We start from the raw sequence: 17401 nt of genomic DNA on the forward strand, positions 1-17401 counted from the left end.
GTAGTTAAAAAAAAACCAGCAGCGAAAAAGTGGCGGAATTTTTTTTTTTTTTTTTTCGATGAACAGTACCGCGCGATGAACAGTGGAGAAAAAAATGAACGAAAAAGCGACAAAGAAGGGTAAACCGGAATTGAGACACGGTTTACTGAAAAAAAAATCTCACTGAAGGACAGTGGGTCCCGGGGTAATCACGGTATAGGGTTGTCTCTCTTAATAGGCTCTAGATACCATGTTGAATAAGAGAAAATGAGAGAGACATATGGTGAAACCGTGTGTCTGAACTACACAACGGAGTCTGTTTTATATAGGCTCAAGGCAATGAATACAAAAATAAATATGGGAGATATTATCCCTATTTACATGATATGTAATAAAGTAAATTAGGGTTATTTAATACCCTGTGTCTATATAAAGAGATTCCGCTGTGTAGTTGAAACACACGGGTTATTCATAATATATGCCTCTCAATACTCTTTATATTCAACATGGTATCTAGAGCCAATTGAGAGACAACCCTAATCGTCAACTACCCGGTCGACCCACTGTCTCCGGTGAATAATTTTCTTCGGTAAACCGTGTTCTCAACTCCGGTTTTCCCCCTCTGCTGTTGATACGCTGATTCTTCAACTTTTGTTCAGCCGTTCACGCCTTATCATCGCTGCCGTCACTGTTTTTGACGAGTTTTTTCGACGAACGACCACTCCAGCAGCATCTTACGCTCCAGATCGGCCAAAACCCTTCAGCCGCATCATCAGAACTGCCCTCACGCGCCCTCACGCGCCCACACGCGCCGTCTGACCTCTTGCGCGTGAGATCCACGCGCCGCCCACTGCCGCCGCGCGTGACGGCGCGTCCGGCCTCCGTTCACGGTGCCGCTTCGTCCACCGCACTCGCCTCGGCCCCCTGCTTCCATATCTGCCCTCAGTTTTCAGTTTCGAGTTACGGATATACGAGTTCCAGTTCAAACAGCCCCTGTTTTCCCGGTTCCGACGCGTTTTCTGACAATCTGTGCTGACCATGGCGTCCCAGTCTGAAACAAAGAGCATCTTCACCAACTACATCACCTCTCCTCTCTCTGTTGAAAAATTGAATGGATCAAATTATGATAGTTGGGCTGCCGACATCAAACTATGGCTACGTGGTCAAGGTTACGAGGATCATCTCACCCAAAACCCTGATAAGGTGAGTGTGATTGAAACATCCAAATGGAGTCAAATTGATGCTCAGTTGTGTAGTGTCATTAAGTCTACACTTCATCCAGATGTCAAACCGATCTTCCGTCCGCATCTCACGTGTGAATCGGTTTGGAGTCAAGCAAAGTCACTCTATACTAACGACACACAACGTCTATATGGAGTTTGTCACCGCTTGTTGAACATCATTACTCCGAAGTCACTCGATGGCTCTATTTCTACATATCTTGGCACCGTTCATAGTGCACTTCATGACTTTAATGAGCTACTCCCTCCTGCTGCAAGTAATCCAGTTGAACAGAAGAAGGAGTTGGATCAACGCAGCACATTCTTCATGCTTCTTGCACTCTATGGCCTACCCCAGGAGTACTCTGCAACTCGTGATCAAATTTTGGGGTCTGTTACTGTTCCGGATATGTCTACTACTTCAGCGATCCTCCTTCGCGTACCAGCAAAACATCCAGTTGAGCAGTCTATTACTTCAGTTCCGGGTGACACTGCTGCTCTTGCATCTCAGAGACATAATCAGCAACGTTCTCGTGGAGGACCATCCAGCTCTAAGCCTCGTCCAAAATGTGAGCATTGTCATCGGCTTGGACACACTATTGATCGCTGTTGGAAGTTGCATGGCAAGCCTTCGCCTTCAATAAATGCAACTCAGCTTGATCCTTCTGCCACTATTCAGACTACACCATCTCCACAAGGCTCCCCGGCAAACTATGAAGATTTTCTCCGATGGGTTCAGAGTCATCCAAACTCTAGTTCTCCTACTTCGGTTGCACACACTGGTAACTCATCTGTTTACCTCTCTCATTCATCTTCTCTCGGCCCTTGGGTTCTTGATTCTGGTGCGTCTGATCATGTTACTGGTAATAAAGGTCTCTTTTCATCACTTTCTACATCTGGTTTTTTACCTACTATAACCTCTGCCAATGGTACTCAAACCCGGTCTCAAGGAGTTGGCACTGTTCACATTCTCCCTTCTATCTCAGTTGCATCTGTTCTCTATGTACCTGGATGCCCCTTTAATTTACTTTCAGTTAGTCGATTGACTCGATCTCATAACTGTATTATTACGTTCACTAATGATAATGTTACCTTGCAGGACCGGAATTCGGGACGGACGATTGGCGTCGGATGTGAGTCACAAGGCCTCTATTACCTTTCTACAACATCCAAAACGTGCTCTGCCACAGAGTCCCCACATACTATCCATGCTCAGCTAGGACACCCAAGTCTTACCAAACTACAAAAACTGGTGCCTAGTTTGTCTAAGTTATCTACTTTACATTGTGAGTCGTGTCAGTTAGGGAAACACACCCGTAGTAACTTTCCCGATCGAGTCAATAAAAGAGTATCCTCTCCTTTTGCTTTAGTTCACTCTGATGTTTGGGGTCCCTCTCGTACTGTGTCTACTTTAGAGTCTAAGTATTTTGTTACTTTTATTGATGACTATTCTCGTTGTACGTGGTTATTTTTAATGAAAAATAGAACTGAATTGTTTTCCATCTTTGAGCAATTTTATAAAGAAATTAAAACCCAATTTGGAGTTTCCATTCGTACCTTAAGAAGTGATAATGCTCGAGAATATTTGTCTCATCAATTTCAAAATTTTATGGCTTCCAACGGTATTTTACACCAAACCTCATGTCCTCATACACCTCAACAAAACGGGGTAGCCGAACGCAAAAATCGGCATCTCATTGAAACCACACGAACCTTGCTTCTCCATGGCAATGTTCCATTCCGTTTTTGGGGGGATGCAGTCTTAACGGCGTGCTACCTTATTAACCGTATGCCATCTTCTGTCCTTGATGGCAATATCCCCCATTCGGTCCTCTTTCCCCATACACCTCTTCACCCACTACCACCTCGTGTCTTTGGGTCCACATGTTTTGTTCACAATTTATCCCCCGGTTTGGACAAATTGTCAGCTCGGTCACTCAAGTGTGTCTTTCTCGGTTATCATCGGTCCCAAAAAGGCTACCGTTGTTATTCTCCCACACTACACCGCTACGTTACATCAGCTGATGTTACCTTTTTCGAGTCTGTACAATATTTTAAACCTACCCATATAGCTACTGAGCCCTATCAGGACATTAATCCCGAACCTCCTCAAGTAGTTATCCCTCTCCCACCCACTCATATTCCTATCGAACCTGCCGAGTCTGCCCCCCAACCTCCACGACCACTACAAACATATCAGCGTCGTCGCTTATCCTCTGTTGTGCCGGTTCCTGCTCCCATTACAGACTCTCCTCCGACGCCACATCCGGATCCGGCCCTGCCACCTGAGCCTGACCTTCCTATTGCTCTTCGTAAGGATATTCGCACCACCCGTAATCCATCTCCTCATTATATTGATTTGTGTTATCATCGTCTTTCTCCTTTACATTACACTTGCTTGTCCTCCTTGTCTTCTGTTTCTATTCCTAAAACTACAGGTGAAGCATTATCCCACCCTGAGTGGAGGCAAGCAATGCTTGATGAGATGTGTGCTCTACAAAGCAGTGGTACTTGGGAATTGGTACCTCTACCTCATGGGAAGTCGGTAGTCGGGTGTCGTTGGCTTTATACAGTGAAGGTTGGTCCTGATGGTAAGATTGATCGATTTAAGGCTCGTTTGGTAGCCAAGGGATATACTCAGATTTTTGGGTTGGATTACAGTGACACATTCTCACCGGTTGCCAAAATGGCATCTGTCAGACTATTTTTCTCCATTGCAGCAATTAGACATTGGCCCCTCCATCAGCTTGACATTAAAAATGCCTTTTTGCACGGTGATTTTGAAGAGGAAGTGTATATGGAGCAACCACCAGGATTTGTTGCTCAGGGGGAGTCTTCCAACATGGTTTGTCGGCTACACAGGTCCCTTTATGGTCTTAAACAGTCTCCTAGAGCTTGGTTTGGCAGATTCAGCTCGGTAGTACAAGAATTTGGTATGATCCGCAGTGAAGCCGATCACTCTGTATTTTATCATCACTCAGCTCAAGGGTGCATCTATCTTATTGTTTACGTGGATGACATTGTTATAACTGGTAGTGATCAGCAAGGAATACTCCAGTTAAAACAACATCTCTCAAATAAATTTCAGACTAAAGACCTTGGTAAACTCCGTTATTTTCTGGGTATTGAAGTAGCTCAATCCAAGGATGGCCTTGTAATTTCACAAAGAAAATATGCTATGGATATTCTTGAAGAAACTGGCCTACTAAATGCCAAGTCAGTTGATACTCCTATGGATCCAAATGTCAAACTCCTACCCAATCAGGGGGAGCCTCTATCAGATTCAGGAAGATATAGGAGATTGGTTGGAAAATTAAACTATCTCACAGTCACTCGTCCTGACATTTCCTTTGCTGTCAGTGTGGTAAGTCAGTTCTTAAATTCTCCTTGCCAAGAACATATGGATGCTGTAATCCGGATTCTTAAATACATCAAAAGTGCACCTGGAAAAGGTCTCATTTATGAAGACAGAGGACATACTCAAATAATTGGCTACTCAGATGCTGATTGGGCAGGCTCACCCATAGATAGACGATCAACTTCCGGGTATTGTGTACTCATAGGAGGAAATTTAATATCTTGGAAGAGTAAGAAACAAAATGTTGTAGCAAGATCCAGCGCTGAGGCAGAATACAGGGCCATGGCACTAGTAACATGTGAACTCATCTGGCTGAAACAGTTATTGAAAGAACTTCAATTTGAAGAGACTAGCACAATGACATTAATATGTGATAATCAAGCTGCATTGCACATTGCCTCGAATCCGGTTTTTCATGAGAGGACCAAGCATATTGAGATTGACTGCCATTTTGTTAGAGAAAAGATTGAATCAGGTGACATCATCACCAGCTTTGTCAAATCCAATGATCAGTTAGCAGATGTGTTTACAAAGTCATTGCGAGGTCCTAGAATTAGTTATATATGTAACAAGCTAGGTGCATTTGATTTATATGCTCCAGCTTGAGGGGGAGTGTTAAATACTATAGTAGAATGTAAATAATATATATGGGCTGTAAGTATGTAAGTATTCTGGCCCGTTAGCATTACTGTAAATTAGGGTTATTTAATACCCTGTGTCTATATAAAGAGATTCCGCTGTGTAGTTGAAACACACGGGTTATTCATAATATGCCTCTCAATACTCTTTATATTCAACAGGTTTCTCATAACAGGTACTATATGCAGACAACCTACGAAAGAACCCGACAAGCAGTCCAACAATGTGTGGGTAGCAGTGGATATCAGCATTATTTAGATAAATAAAACAATTGTGACATACTAAATCAGTTCTAGGAGATTCATAGTGCATTGAAAAACATGCATCAGCCAACATAGCTGCATCAGAATATTGATCAAATTCAATACGTGGTTCAGGAAAAGAATGTCCTGGGACTGAAACACCAGGAGATGATAAACTCCCTGATAAAAGCACAACACATCCGTCTTTTTCATCCTTAACTTTATAAGCACAGATCATCAAAGATTTCATGCTGATAAATAACTCGTCAAAATCAGCAGAAGCATACCTACAAAATGCAAAAAAAATTATTTAGCAGACATCAGTAATTTCCAATGTCCCAACAAAAATTTAAATTTATTCATGCTCCCAATTTCAATCATTATTTACTTGACATGATATTCTTATCAGATGTCATGGGCTCACACACCACAACCAGAATGGGTTTGTTGAAAGAAAAAATCAACACTTGATTGAAAAACATGTACAATTATTCAACATAATGTTCCTCGTTGCTTATAGGGACACCATATAAAGTAAATGTTTGAGTGATGTGTGCTGTATGTACAGACATGAGGTGAGGACAATACTGATTCTTTATTTGAATGAAAACAGTATATTCAGGTATTCGATGGAGAGGAGGGGACGAAAGAGATTTTTTATGGTTTTGTATTTTGGTCAAGGGGAGGGGAGGGATTTTAAATGGTTTTTATGTTGTTTTGGTTCCCTCCCCTCCCCTCCAAAATACAGGGAGAGCAAAATGAGTTCTATGAGAGATTTTGACTCCCTCCTCTCTTAAAAATCGAACCAAACGCAGAAACTTAAAAATATTCCCTCTCCTCCCCTCCATCTACCTCTCTCTTTTTCTTATTTTATTCAGCAATAACAGGAAACGCATCAACCCCTGACTAACAACCCCCTCAAATTGATGTGGCTGGTCAAGAAGCATCAATTTACTAATGTGCGGGTGAGGCACAATGTTGGTAAGAATATCCGCAATTTGTAATTGGGTGTTGATATGAGGTAGACAGATAACATGATCATCATAGACCTCCTGAATAGAATGACAATTCACTTCAATATGTTTTGTGCGCTAATGAAAAATTAGATTGGCAGCAGTTTGAATAACACTTATATTGTCAGCATAGAAATCAATGCAGAACTATGAGTACCAGACATCATGCTCAATCAGCATCACTATAAACAATCAATTCAAGGACTGACCAAGTGGGAAAGAATAGACTTCATTGAGAGATGTCTTTAAAGTATTGAATTATGCCAGGAACAACAGCCCAAATGCCGGTGGCGAGGTGAGAGCATTAATTAACTTACTTGTTGAACTGCAAATGATGCAAAGGCGTGTAATAGTTCAGTAATTAAAACTACCCATGAGCTGACAAAATAATAAGAGGATCGGGCAATAGATCACCGTCATCATGACGATATTGAACATTAACCTCTAGAGGAGAATCCACCTGAGGTTCTGCCTAAAGACAGGCCAAAGAGATTAAATCCTTGGTGTACTTGTGCTGATGTAGGAAGAATCCCATGGAGGCAATATTATCAAAATCACGATTTAAATCGTCGGATTTTACGATTTTACCGAACCCATACGATCCAAATTCTACTTAAAATCGCATATGAAGCAAGATCATGCAAGATGGAAATTATAATCGAGAACGATCGCATAATTGCATGAGTTAAAGAAAGATCGTAAGGCCCGTTTTAGATTTTGAACCCAAGTCATGCGTGACCCAACTGCTTTTAAAGGGTAAAAAAACCCTTTTTTTTTAAAAAAAAATTACTCATTTAAACTCATAAGTTTCCCTCAGTCTTTCTCTCTGCTGCTCACGATCACGAATATGTGATGATTCTACTAGGCTTTAAGTATTTTCTTTCTTAGACTAAGTTGTTTTATGTTTAAGCTTTCAGTAGTGTTGAAGTTGTGAGATTTTAGAGAAAAGGAGGAGAGAAAATAATAAGGATTTAAATATTTTTTATAATAACTTTATGCTAACTTGATTACAAAAAACTCAATACTAATCTCTATTTATAGAGAAACATAGACTCAATCCTAAATCAAGAACAAATTATAATAATAATGAGAGATATTCAGATATCTCTATGATTATAAATTGATCATAGAAAATAACTCCAGATACTCTAATATAATATAATAGATATATAAGATATTTTCTAATATTCTAACACTCCTCCCTCAACTTTAACTTATTCTAATAAGCTTTAACTTATTACAAGAAAACAATGTATTGCTCTACAAAAGAATAAAGTGGATGGAAAGCCAACTCAGGGATGCAGTTGATGTCGAAGAGATTTCTATAAATATAGCCTAGTCAAATAGCCGAATTTATCATCAGCCTGAGAGAAATTTATGGCAAGCAATTAAACAAAGCAAGATTCGTCCTTCTAAAATACTGCATTTGGAAGCTTCAAACCAATAATATCAGAGACTCAAAATATTTAAATTTGAACTTGCTTCAAGGAGAGAGGCATGCTTCAGAGAGATAAAGGCAAGTCCAATACATCTTCGACAAAGATGGGGCCAGTGTATCTAGGACAAATTGTCAAACTGTATACATGTGGCTCAAAAGAAAAAACAGAGCAGATATGAGACAAGGAAGGAAAACTCAATCTAGACGATTGAAACATTGTGCCGGAAGACAGACAGACGCGCCTCAGCCTGAGGCTGTTGGCGGCGATGCGTGGAATAAACACAGCGGATCTTGGAGGCACATGAGCATTCGGAGAGCAACTTTTGGCTAAAAAATATGAGTTGCGTAAATTGAGAGATTATGCACACAATGGAAACAGTTGTGTCGGAAAACTTGCCGAAAAACTTTTTCAGCAGCGACAGCAGATAGCAACAAACGGCAGGTCTTTGAGGTAGCAGGTGTAACCGTAGTCCGAAACTAGAATACGATGGCAAATATAGAACCAAGAAATCGAGGCGAGTTCAATGAAAGCGTTATCTCTTAAACAGTTGTCAGACGCACCATCACGCGCGGGGAAGCGCAAAGACATGGATCTAGCGGCGGTGGACGATGAGGCAAGTGTGGTGGCTTACAGAAACGCCCTTTGAGGTGTGGGTTGATCTGGAAGAGACGAAGCTGATGGAGTGGTCTTTTGCCGAAAAAGTCATCGTAAACAGTGACGTTGACGAAGACAGTAGCGAACTGAAAAGAAAACAAGTGAAACCAGTCTCGGAATGTTTCACAGCAGTGGTTTGAAAAAGGAATGATCACATTGGAAACAAGAAACTAAGATTATATCCCAAAACTGTTAGGAACTCGGCAATGGAATAGAGGTGGGATCGTTCAAGGAGGATCAAAATTGGCTTTAGATACCATGTTGAAGTTGTGGGATTTTAGAAAAAATAATGAGAGAAAATAATAGGAGTTTGAATATTATTGATAATAACTTTATGCTAACTTGATTACAAAAGACTCAATACTAATCTCTATTTATAGAGAAACATTGACTCAATCTTAAATCAGGAACAAATCATAATAATAATGAGAGATATTATAAGATATCTCTTTAACTATAAATTGATTATAGGAAATAACTCAAAATACTCTAATATTATCATAATAGATATTATAAAATATTTTTTAATATTCTAACAAGGAGTTTATTTTGCAGACTTGGTTGTTCTATTTTTTTAATCAAGACTTTGAACTAATGCACTATATGCTTTATTTATTATTTTCAATTGGGTAGGATCTTCCAAACTCAGTTGCGATCTGGTGTTTTACAATCTTGCTATCCCTTCCTGATCCTTCATAATTTTTTTGTAGAATCTTCTAATCTTAGTTGCGATCTTGCTTCCCCCTCCCAATCTTAATCAAGATCTCGATCTTGACAACATTGCTTAGAGGTATAATCAACCCCCAAGACCGAGGAGATAGTGCAAATTACAAAGATCATTCATATGAAATGAGGCTTCTAACGGCTCAGTAAGTGGTCGTATAGATGCATCAAATATTTGTTTATTCTTTATTAGGTCTATTGGGTCTACTAAGTAAAATCGTGTTTGAATAAAAAAAGTTATATATACTTTTTCATTTATATTGTACAATTTTGATATATAACAACGTATTATTATTTTAGCTAGAACAATTTGTATAAACCTGCAGAATGAAGAGAGAGAAAAAAAATAAAAAAGGATCTGTATAAACTTGCAAATTTTAGGTCGAAGTACAAAGACAGTTTGTGTATTATGAATAGTACTCCAGCCCCAAACCAAGACTTAGAGCTGGCCTAAACTAGTAGCAAACACAAGAGCTGGCCTTACCGGCAACAAATGCAAGAGTTGCCTTGCCGGAAAACGCAAGAGTTGGATAGAAATGCAGAGATAGTCAGAAAAGCATATGGAGAGGATTTGGGAGGAGGAATACTAATAGAAATTGTGAAAAATTCCAGATTTTCCATATTTTTTTGGATTTTCCTTCCCCCTTTCTTCTTCACAAACCTATCGTGCAACAAAAGCGCCGCAAAACACACGAACTAAGATGTGAAAGCAGCTGTCAATGCGGCTGCCACAACTGCTACTCCATGCTGAGAGGGTATGCTGCGTGAGGGGGCGGCCAACAACTGCCACATGCCGCCGTGCTAGCGGCGCTAAAAGGGGCTATTGACAACATAGTTGATGATAAGAGACTCGCATCCGGGAATTGTACCATCTGAAGAGGAAATTTAGTCTTATAAATGAAGGAGCAAAAACCGAAAGGTTGTGGCACACACTCCTACAGATCTTAGATTTTGAGCATGGCTTTAGAAGTTAATGAACTACAACCAAGGAAGACGACAATCGGTAAAAAGTAGAGGGATAAGCTGAGAGAACGTATGAAACTGAAATGTTACAATATATATACTAATTACATTGCACATAACTTACTGCAATATAACTGAACTAAGCATGTGCATATACTAATAACATTGCACATATTTTAATGCAATACAGCAGTTCTTCTCTCCTACATCAATACAGAGAAAATCTCTTATAATTTTGTCATCCTAGTAGTATTTTCCTTCGAAAGAAGTTAATTCATTTGCCTTATCATTCTTGTGACTCCCACCATGAGAACCAACTCTTCAATAAAACAAGTCTTCTCCAACAATTGTCACCCTAAGCCATTGAAGCCTTTATTTTTATTTTATTCCAACAAGTTTCAACCGGATAATGCAGATGCAGATAAATCCTAGTCTCCCGACTCAATAAATGACGCCATATGGAGACTGTGCAGTAAAAACTTGTAAAGACAAATCTGTTATCCACAATCATGTATTCTTACCAAAAATAAATACTAAATGACATCTACTAAAACAGTCCAACCAAACATAATATACACAGGAAACAAATTGCAAGTTTCAATAATTACAACATAAAAAGGTGAGGATATGAAGTGATTCTTCAAAAAGCATTTTTGACATCACAATGGAAATAGTCCAAAGCATGCAAAAGAGAGACAATTGAGAACATACCGTACATAAATATCTTGCATAGAAATCATGAGCACAGAGCTGTTATCTCCTCTATTTTCAAGGTCAACTTCTAGATCGACTGAACCTAGTCTTGAAATAATGGATATACCAAAAGTAGAATATGTCGACTTATCCGAAACAATATTAGGAGGATGAACACAGTTCAATTCAGATTCACCCCTTACAAGCAGTGAGTCCAGATAAGTGCCCAATTCAATGAATGCACCATATACTGAAGGGGAGAAGTGTGCTTTCAGTGATTCTATGAGCACATAAACCTGGAATAAAAAAAAATTGTTAATCAAAAGGGAGAAGACAAAAAAAGAAAATACCCTGTGTAGGAGATATGTGAGCTGTAAATAGATTATACCTTCCATCATACAATATAGTCTGTGGTGCCTAATCATGTCCACCCTAGATCTATTTATCAAAATCCAATTGTGAAGCATTTATTGTTTTTGGCGAGTTCAAAACTATAGTAGAATAGCATTTATATAATTTCCTCAAAGCACTTCAAATTGATTGGGGGAGAAGTTTCGGCCGTTCGCGAAATAACTAAATGATTTAGGGAAGTCAATAGCAAACACACACACCTCGTTAAATTAGGCCTAGATGTCATTGGTCATGCCTTTTCATCCTAAAAGTTTTGGGGACAAACTTTATTTACCTGTATATCACATTAATGGACTTCTTAAATCATCTCGCAACTAAGAAATTCATTTTTCTAAATTATTTCATCAATCGCTAGATTGCATTACAATTTATTAAGTATCTTTGGCTACACCTAATTTCCTCTTTATCGTACAACAAAAACAAAAGGCATATCAGGTCTAAAGAATGGGTCTTTTTTGGCAACTTCACATCTCATAAAGGTTATAAATGTCTCTTTGATGGCACTGCCTCGGGTACAATTTAAAATGACTGTCTGCTACCCAAGAAGAATTTTCTCTTCCAACTCAATTGGGACCTAATAATGTAAAACAGGCCTTCCACAAAATGACTGTCTGCTACCCAAGAAGAATTTTCTCTTCTAGAAAGGAACAACACATGGACATTGGTTTTATCCCCTTTCATCACAAACCCATTGTCTACAAATGGGTTTTTCGCATAAAAAAATATGCTAATGACAATTAATAAGTACCAGGCCACATTGGTTGCAAAAGATTTTCACCATTAGTTATCATTTTCTACATTAAGGTGTTTTTCTTTATTAGCCTTCTCTTTCTCACTCTTCCTTCTTCTCCAACTAGGTGCTCTTCTGCATCATGCCTAAGTTTCCTTACCCCCACTTTTCCTCCATTAAAAAATCACATTTTTTAGTTCCTACAAAATTGTTATGCAAATAGTTTTAGTCCATGCTGGAACATCAACATATATTTTTGAATGATTTTTTTTTGCAGAAACGTTTACAACACTATAAAAAGTCCATATTTTCAGTGCTTTTATCTTAAATGTATGACATTTAAAAAATTCATATTTAATTCATCTAAATTTAAAAAAATTTCAAATTGTGTGAATGAAGTTTTAATAATGGTATAAACATACTTACAAAAACCGTTCAAAAATTTAAAAGTTGAAGGATGTTTCGTCCAAAGAAGGACTAACACAGCTTGTAGAATAATTTTGTAGGAACTAGAAAATGTGATTTTTTTACAAGGACTAAAAACGAAATTTTGAAACTTTATAGGGACTAAAAACTTATTTAGCCCAATAAAATATGATGATAAAACCTCACATTTTCAAAGCAAAGTTTCTCTTCTTTCTTAATTGCTAGTTCTACAACATTCCTTTGGGACACCTCAATATAATCAAATAGAAATAATGGACAGATGAAACTGAGTTGGCAGCTTGTGCCTTGGATAAGGTACACTATGGTTACCTTTTGTTAAGAACTGAAATCGAACTTGAAATTGAAAGATCACAAAGTTTTAGGGATTAAAGGCTCACAACTATGAATCTACTATTTGGAAACATAATCATATCAAGTCAATAAAGAAATAGCAAGTATAATCAATATATAATCTGCTAATCACCTCTAACTGCTTCAAAATGGACTCATCAGGGATGACACAGAAAGCCATGAATAATGAAGCACTAAATTTCTCAAGAATAGAAAGCTTTTGTGACTGGTCAGAATTCACAATCGTGATCTGCAATAAGAAACTATTCCAAGGTTACATGTATCAGGATAGATTACAAACATATAAATCACTAAAAATTGTATGGATCAAGAACCAGACCTTTAAATCGTTGAGTTTAACATCAATGTAATTGTAAAGATCTTGTAGTCGGACACCTAAACAATCCTTAGATGTGGATATTGTATTTGTAAAGTTCTTCAGGAAGTAAGGTTGATCCCCGACAACTGAGAAAAAAGATTCAGGACCAATTTTGGACTTAAAGCACAAAGACCTTGACTTAATTACCTGAGAGGAAAAATATATAATTAGAAGAATAAAATGCAAAAAAAAGCACAATTGAGAAAAAAATTGTGATATAAAAATTAAAACTTTGAGCATAAGGTTGGTTTGAATTGCTTGAGATATTAACCTTCAAGTTTTCAACCTTGTGTATTTATAACAATTAGATTACAATCAAGATCTCTTGATTATAGATATGAGCAAGAACCTATATCTAACTAATTTGAATTGCAATCAGAAAGCTATATACGAAATATTTACATAACAGAAACGGGGTAAATCGGAGTAACCCTCAGCCTTATGTATAATAAGATTACAATCAAAATCCCTTCGATATAGGGATAAGAACAATAAATTATATCTATCCCTACACCTACTCCAGATATCCTACCAGTAGAAAAATAAGATCAGCATATCAAGTGTATATAGTGTATCAAGTGTATATAGGATGAAAAATAAGATCAGCATATTAAGCAGTTATGCCAGCTGTGAGTTCTAACTGATTCAGCTTCTAGAATCTTCTGTTAGTTAAAGTCAATTAGCTAAATCATATATCTTTGTAACAAACTGATCTCTACATATAAATGCAGATCACCCCTTGTAATCCATTTAGAATATTCAATATCAATTTTTACAGAATTATTCAGCTACACAGTTTTCTCTCATTTTCTTTCTCTTTAAATCAATTTACATTTATAACACATGTCAATCTGATTTTATTAAAAAAGTATGATAAAGCCACCACAATAGAGAAAGCTAGATACAACAAAAACAAGTAAATAATCATGGTACAAAAAAGTTACCAAATCCTGTGCTAGAAAGATTAACCACCTAAAAAAATCAATCACAAGGCACACAAAAAAGTAGGTCACAAACATCATCCTAATATTTAACATGTTTAACAAACTCCAATAAAATATACTAAATGACGCATGAACAGTTTAACTGTTTTTCACAACACCACACCAATATAAGTGCCCCTAAGTTAAATAAAACACTTAATATAGATTGAAGTCATCAAATAATAATGGACATATACAATACATTTGTCAAGTATATAGAGGAGTTACCATGTTGCTACACTCTGATGCTGTATTTCTCCATGGAAAGTTAACAGAAACGCCAAATACAGAAACATCCCACACTACTCTTCCATGGTTCACACCAACATATCTGCAGATTGGATGAAATCCACTAGTTACAACTACTATTCAAGATATGATATGATACGATATGACATGATAGTGATGTCTGTAGTGATTCTCAAAGAATAGCTTACTCTGCTTTGGATAAGAGTCGAGTCGTGTCATTTTCAATTCCATTCAATGACAACAGCACCTGAAGTTTGACAGATATAACAGCTTCACACAATTAGAAAATATCTACAATATCTCCACTCATCTCTATGAATTAGATCCTATATTTCTTAGTTGTTATCATGATTTGTTTCCCTACTTCCTGTATAAGTTAGGGCTAGTGTGTACTCTTATGTATCATGTTGAAGTTGTGGGATTTTAGAGAAAAGGAGGAGAGAAAATAATAAGGGTTTGAATATTATTGATAATAGCTTAATGCTGACTTGATTACAAAAGATTTAATATTAATCTCTATTTATAAAGAAACATAGACTCAATCCTAAATTAGGAATATATCATAATAATAATGAGATATTCTAACATATCTCTATGATTATAAATTGATCCTAGGAAATAACTCAAGATACTCTAATATAATATAAAAGATATTATAAGATATTTTCTAATATTCTAACACTCCCCCTCAAGCTAAAGCTTACTAAGTTTTAGCTTGTTACAAGACATAATGTTTTGCTCTTGCAAAATAATAAAAAGGATGGAAAAGCAACTCAGAGATGCAGGTGAAGTCAGAGAAAATTGCTATAAATATAGCCTAGCCAGATAGCCGATATGATCATCAGCCTGAGAGAAATTCATGGCAAGCAATTGAACAAAGCAAGGTTCGTTTTTTTAAAATCTGCATTTGGAAGTTTCAAACCAATAATATTGGAGAGGCGTGCTTCAAGGAAAGAAAGGCAAGGCCAGTACATCTGGGACAAAGATGGGGCCAGTGCATCTGGAACAAATTGTCATGCTAGAGTGTGAGTCATGAAAATAAAAGACATTGTAAGAATGATCATCAATGAAAAAAGAAGTCATCACTAATATGATTCATCTGCGGGAAAAGGGACATCACCGGAATGATCGTCGGTGAATAGAAGCCACTGTTATAATCTATTAGTAAGAACTAAATTGCATGACAAACACCAAAGAGGAAGCAGCGCGACTCTAATGAAACGAAGCCATGATCGATCAGCGGAGTGAGAAAATGCATCCAAAACAGGAGAGACAATGGTTGTTTCGGAAAACTTTTCCAGCAGAGACGGCAGACAGCAGCAGCAGACGGCAGCGGCGGCAGTAGCAGACGGGGCAGCAGCGACGACAGGCAGCAGACGGCAGCAGATCTACTCGCATGAGAGATTAGCAGTGTGTGAGAGCGCGTGTGATGACTTTTGGCGATGCGCTTTCAGGCATGATCTGATTTGGAGATGACTGCTATTCACAGGAAAATTTACTAAAAATAGTGGCAGCAGTAGCGAATTGAATGGAAAACGAGTGAAACGTGTTGGAATGTTGGAAAAGAGAAACTATGATTATATTCCCTAACTGTTGGGAACTCGGCAGCGGAACAACGGAAAAATTGTTCAAGGAGGATCGAAATAGACTCTAGATACCATGTTGAAGTTGTGGGATTTTAGAGAAAATGAGCAGAGAAAATAATAAGTGTTTGAACATTATTGATAATAGCTTAATGCTTACTTGATTACAAAAGACTTAATACTAATCTCTATTTATAGAGAAACATAGACTCAATCCTAAATTAGGAATATATCATAATAATAATGAGAGATATTCTAAGATATCTCTATGATTATAAATTGATCCTAGGAAATAACTCAAGACACTCTAATATAATATAAAAGATAATATAAGATATTTTCTAATATTCTAACATATCCAATACTTAGTGTAAATTTGCATTGCCTTGTACCCAATACTTCATGTAAGAGTCACACACATATCTATGTTACAAAGGTAAATAATACATAACAATCCCATATTGATAAAGCTTAAAATCTCATTATAAAAATTTTAAAAGCAGGAAGCAGATAAAATTAATGGCGCATACCCTCTCATTATAAAATTTGTACGATGTAACAAAACCATAAAACTCCAACAGATTCAATAAAATGTTTGCATCAAATGTCACTTGAAGTTGTTGAAGCATTCCCTGTAGCATAAGATTGGGGAAAAAATCAAACATACTACAAAAGCCAACAAAACATTTCAGCTATAAACTTGCATACCTACACAAGCATATCAATGCTAGCCACTCATTATGCACATCAACTTGGTATCACATTGAAACACAGTCACGATACCTTTACAGACATGCCAATATCTTGGTTAGAGGAAAATTTTACTTGAATGCTGCATGAATGATCCACAAAATCCAGTATATTCTTTTCATCGATGGGCTGCAGATCAAGCGATATCACCATCAGTGTCAATAGCCATTGAATATTGGAATTAAAAAACTGAATTAAAAAACTGCCGGCCATTTAATATGCATTTATAAAAGCAAATATTTCACATTTTCAGTACAATCCCAGTTATGGAAGTTAAGGCAATAATAATGTACTACTTTGCATTATACATTACTTTAAAACTTCAATACATCTTCGTACTAGTGAATAAAGATATGATTCGATTTTTATTGACAAAAGAATCGACTTCGAATTTTTCAAAATAAATTCTACATGAAATCATAAAAGGAGGAAAAGTGGATACTTGAGGTTTTTGGCATTGGGGTCTAAACTCTTATATCCCCATTTGCACAATTTTGGTATTTGAGATCTCCGTTCGAAACAGATGGGGAGATTAATGTACATGTAGGAGTCGACCATGGTGAATGTACATTTAATTTTTATTTATATACAACTCCACGTGTAATTTATTACCAAA

General features: G+C 37.3%; 1 protein-coding gene across 7 annotated transcripts in view; it reads right to left on the reverse strand.

Annotated features, from left to right (window-relative positions):
* The window catches only part of LOC101494580 (uncharacterized), a 22188-nt gene extending 5263 nt beyond the window's left edge, over nucleotides 1–16925 (reverse strand). For 2 of the 7 annotated variants that reach the window (XM_027331075.2, XM_027331072.2), the window contains exons 1-8: nucleotides 16819–16925; nucleotides 16566–16667; nucleotides 14641–14699; nucleotides 14432–14534; nucleotides 13182–13367; nucleotides 12975–13091; nucleotides 10942–11219; nucleotides 5479–5725 (exon numbers count right to left, since the gene is read on the reverse strand). In XM_027331075.2, the coding sequence (XP_027186876.1) occupies nucleotides 5479–5725; nucleotides 10942–11219; nucleotides 12975–13091; nucleotides 13182–13367; nucleotides 14432–14534; nucleotides 14641–14699; nucleotides 16566–16667; nucleotides 16819–16830 (1104 nt within the window). In that variant the 5' untranslated portion in view covers nucleotides 16831–16925. The other 5 variants (XM_027331074.2, XM_027331073.2, XM_073364756.1 and 2 more) reach the window with 5 other exon arrangements.
* Nucleotides 16926–17401: the final 476 nt, after the last annotated feature.

This window comes from Cicer arietinum, unplaced genomic scaffold (genome assembly GCF_000331145.2).
Source record: "Cicer arietinum cultivar CDC Frontier isolate Library 1 unplaced genomic scaffold, Cicar.CDCFrontier_v2.0 Ca_scaffold_5776_v2.0, whole genome shotgun sequence".
In the NCBI taxonomy this organism is placed as follows: domain Eukaryota; kingdom Viridiplantae; phylum Streptophyta; class Magnoliopsida; order Fabales; family Fabaceae; genus Cicer; species Cicer arietinum.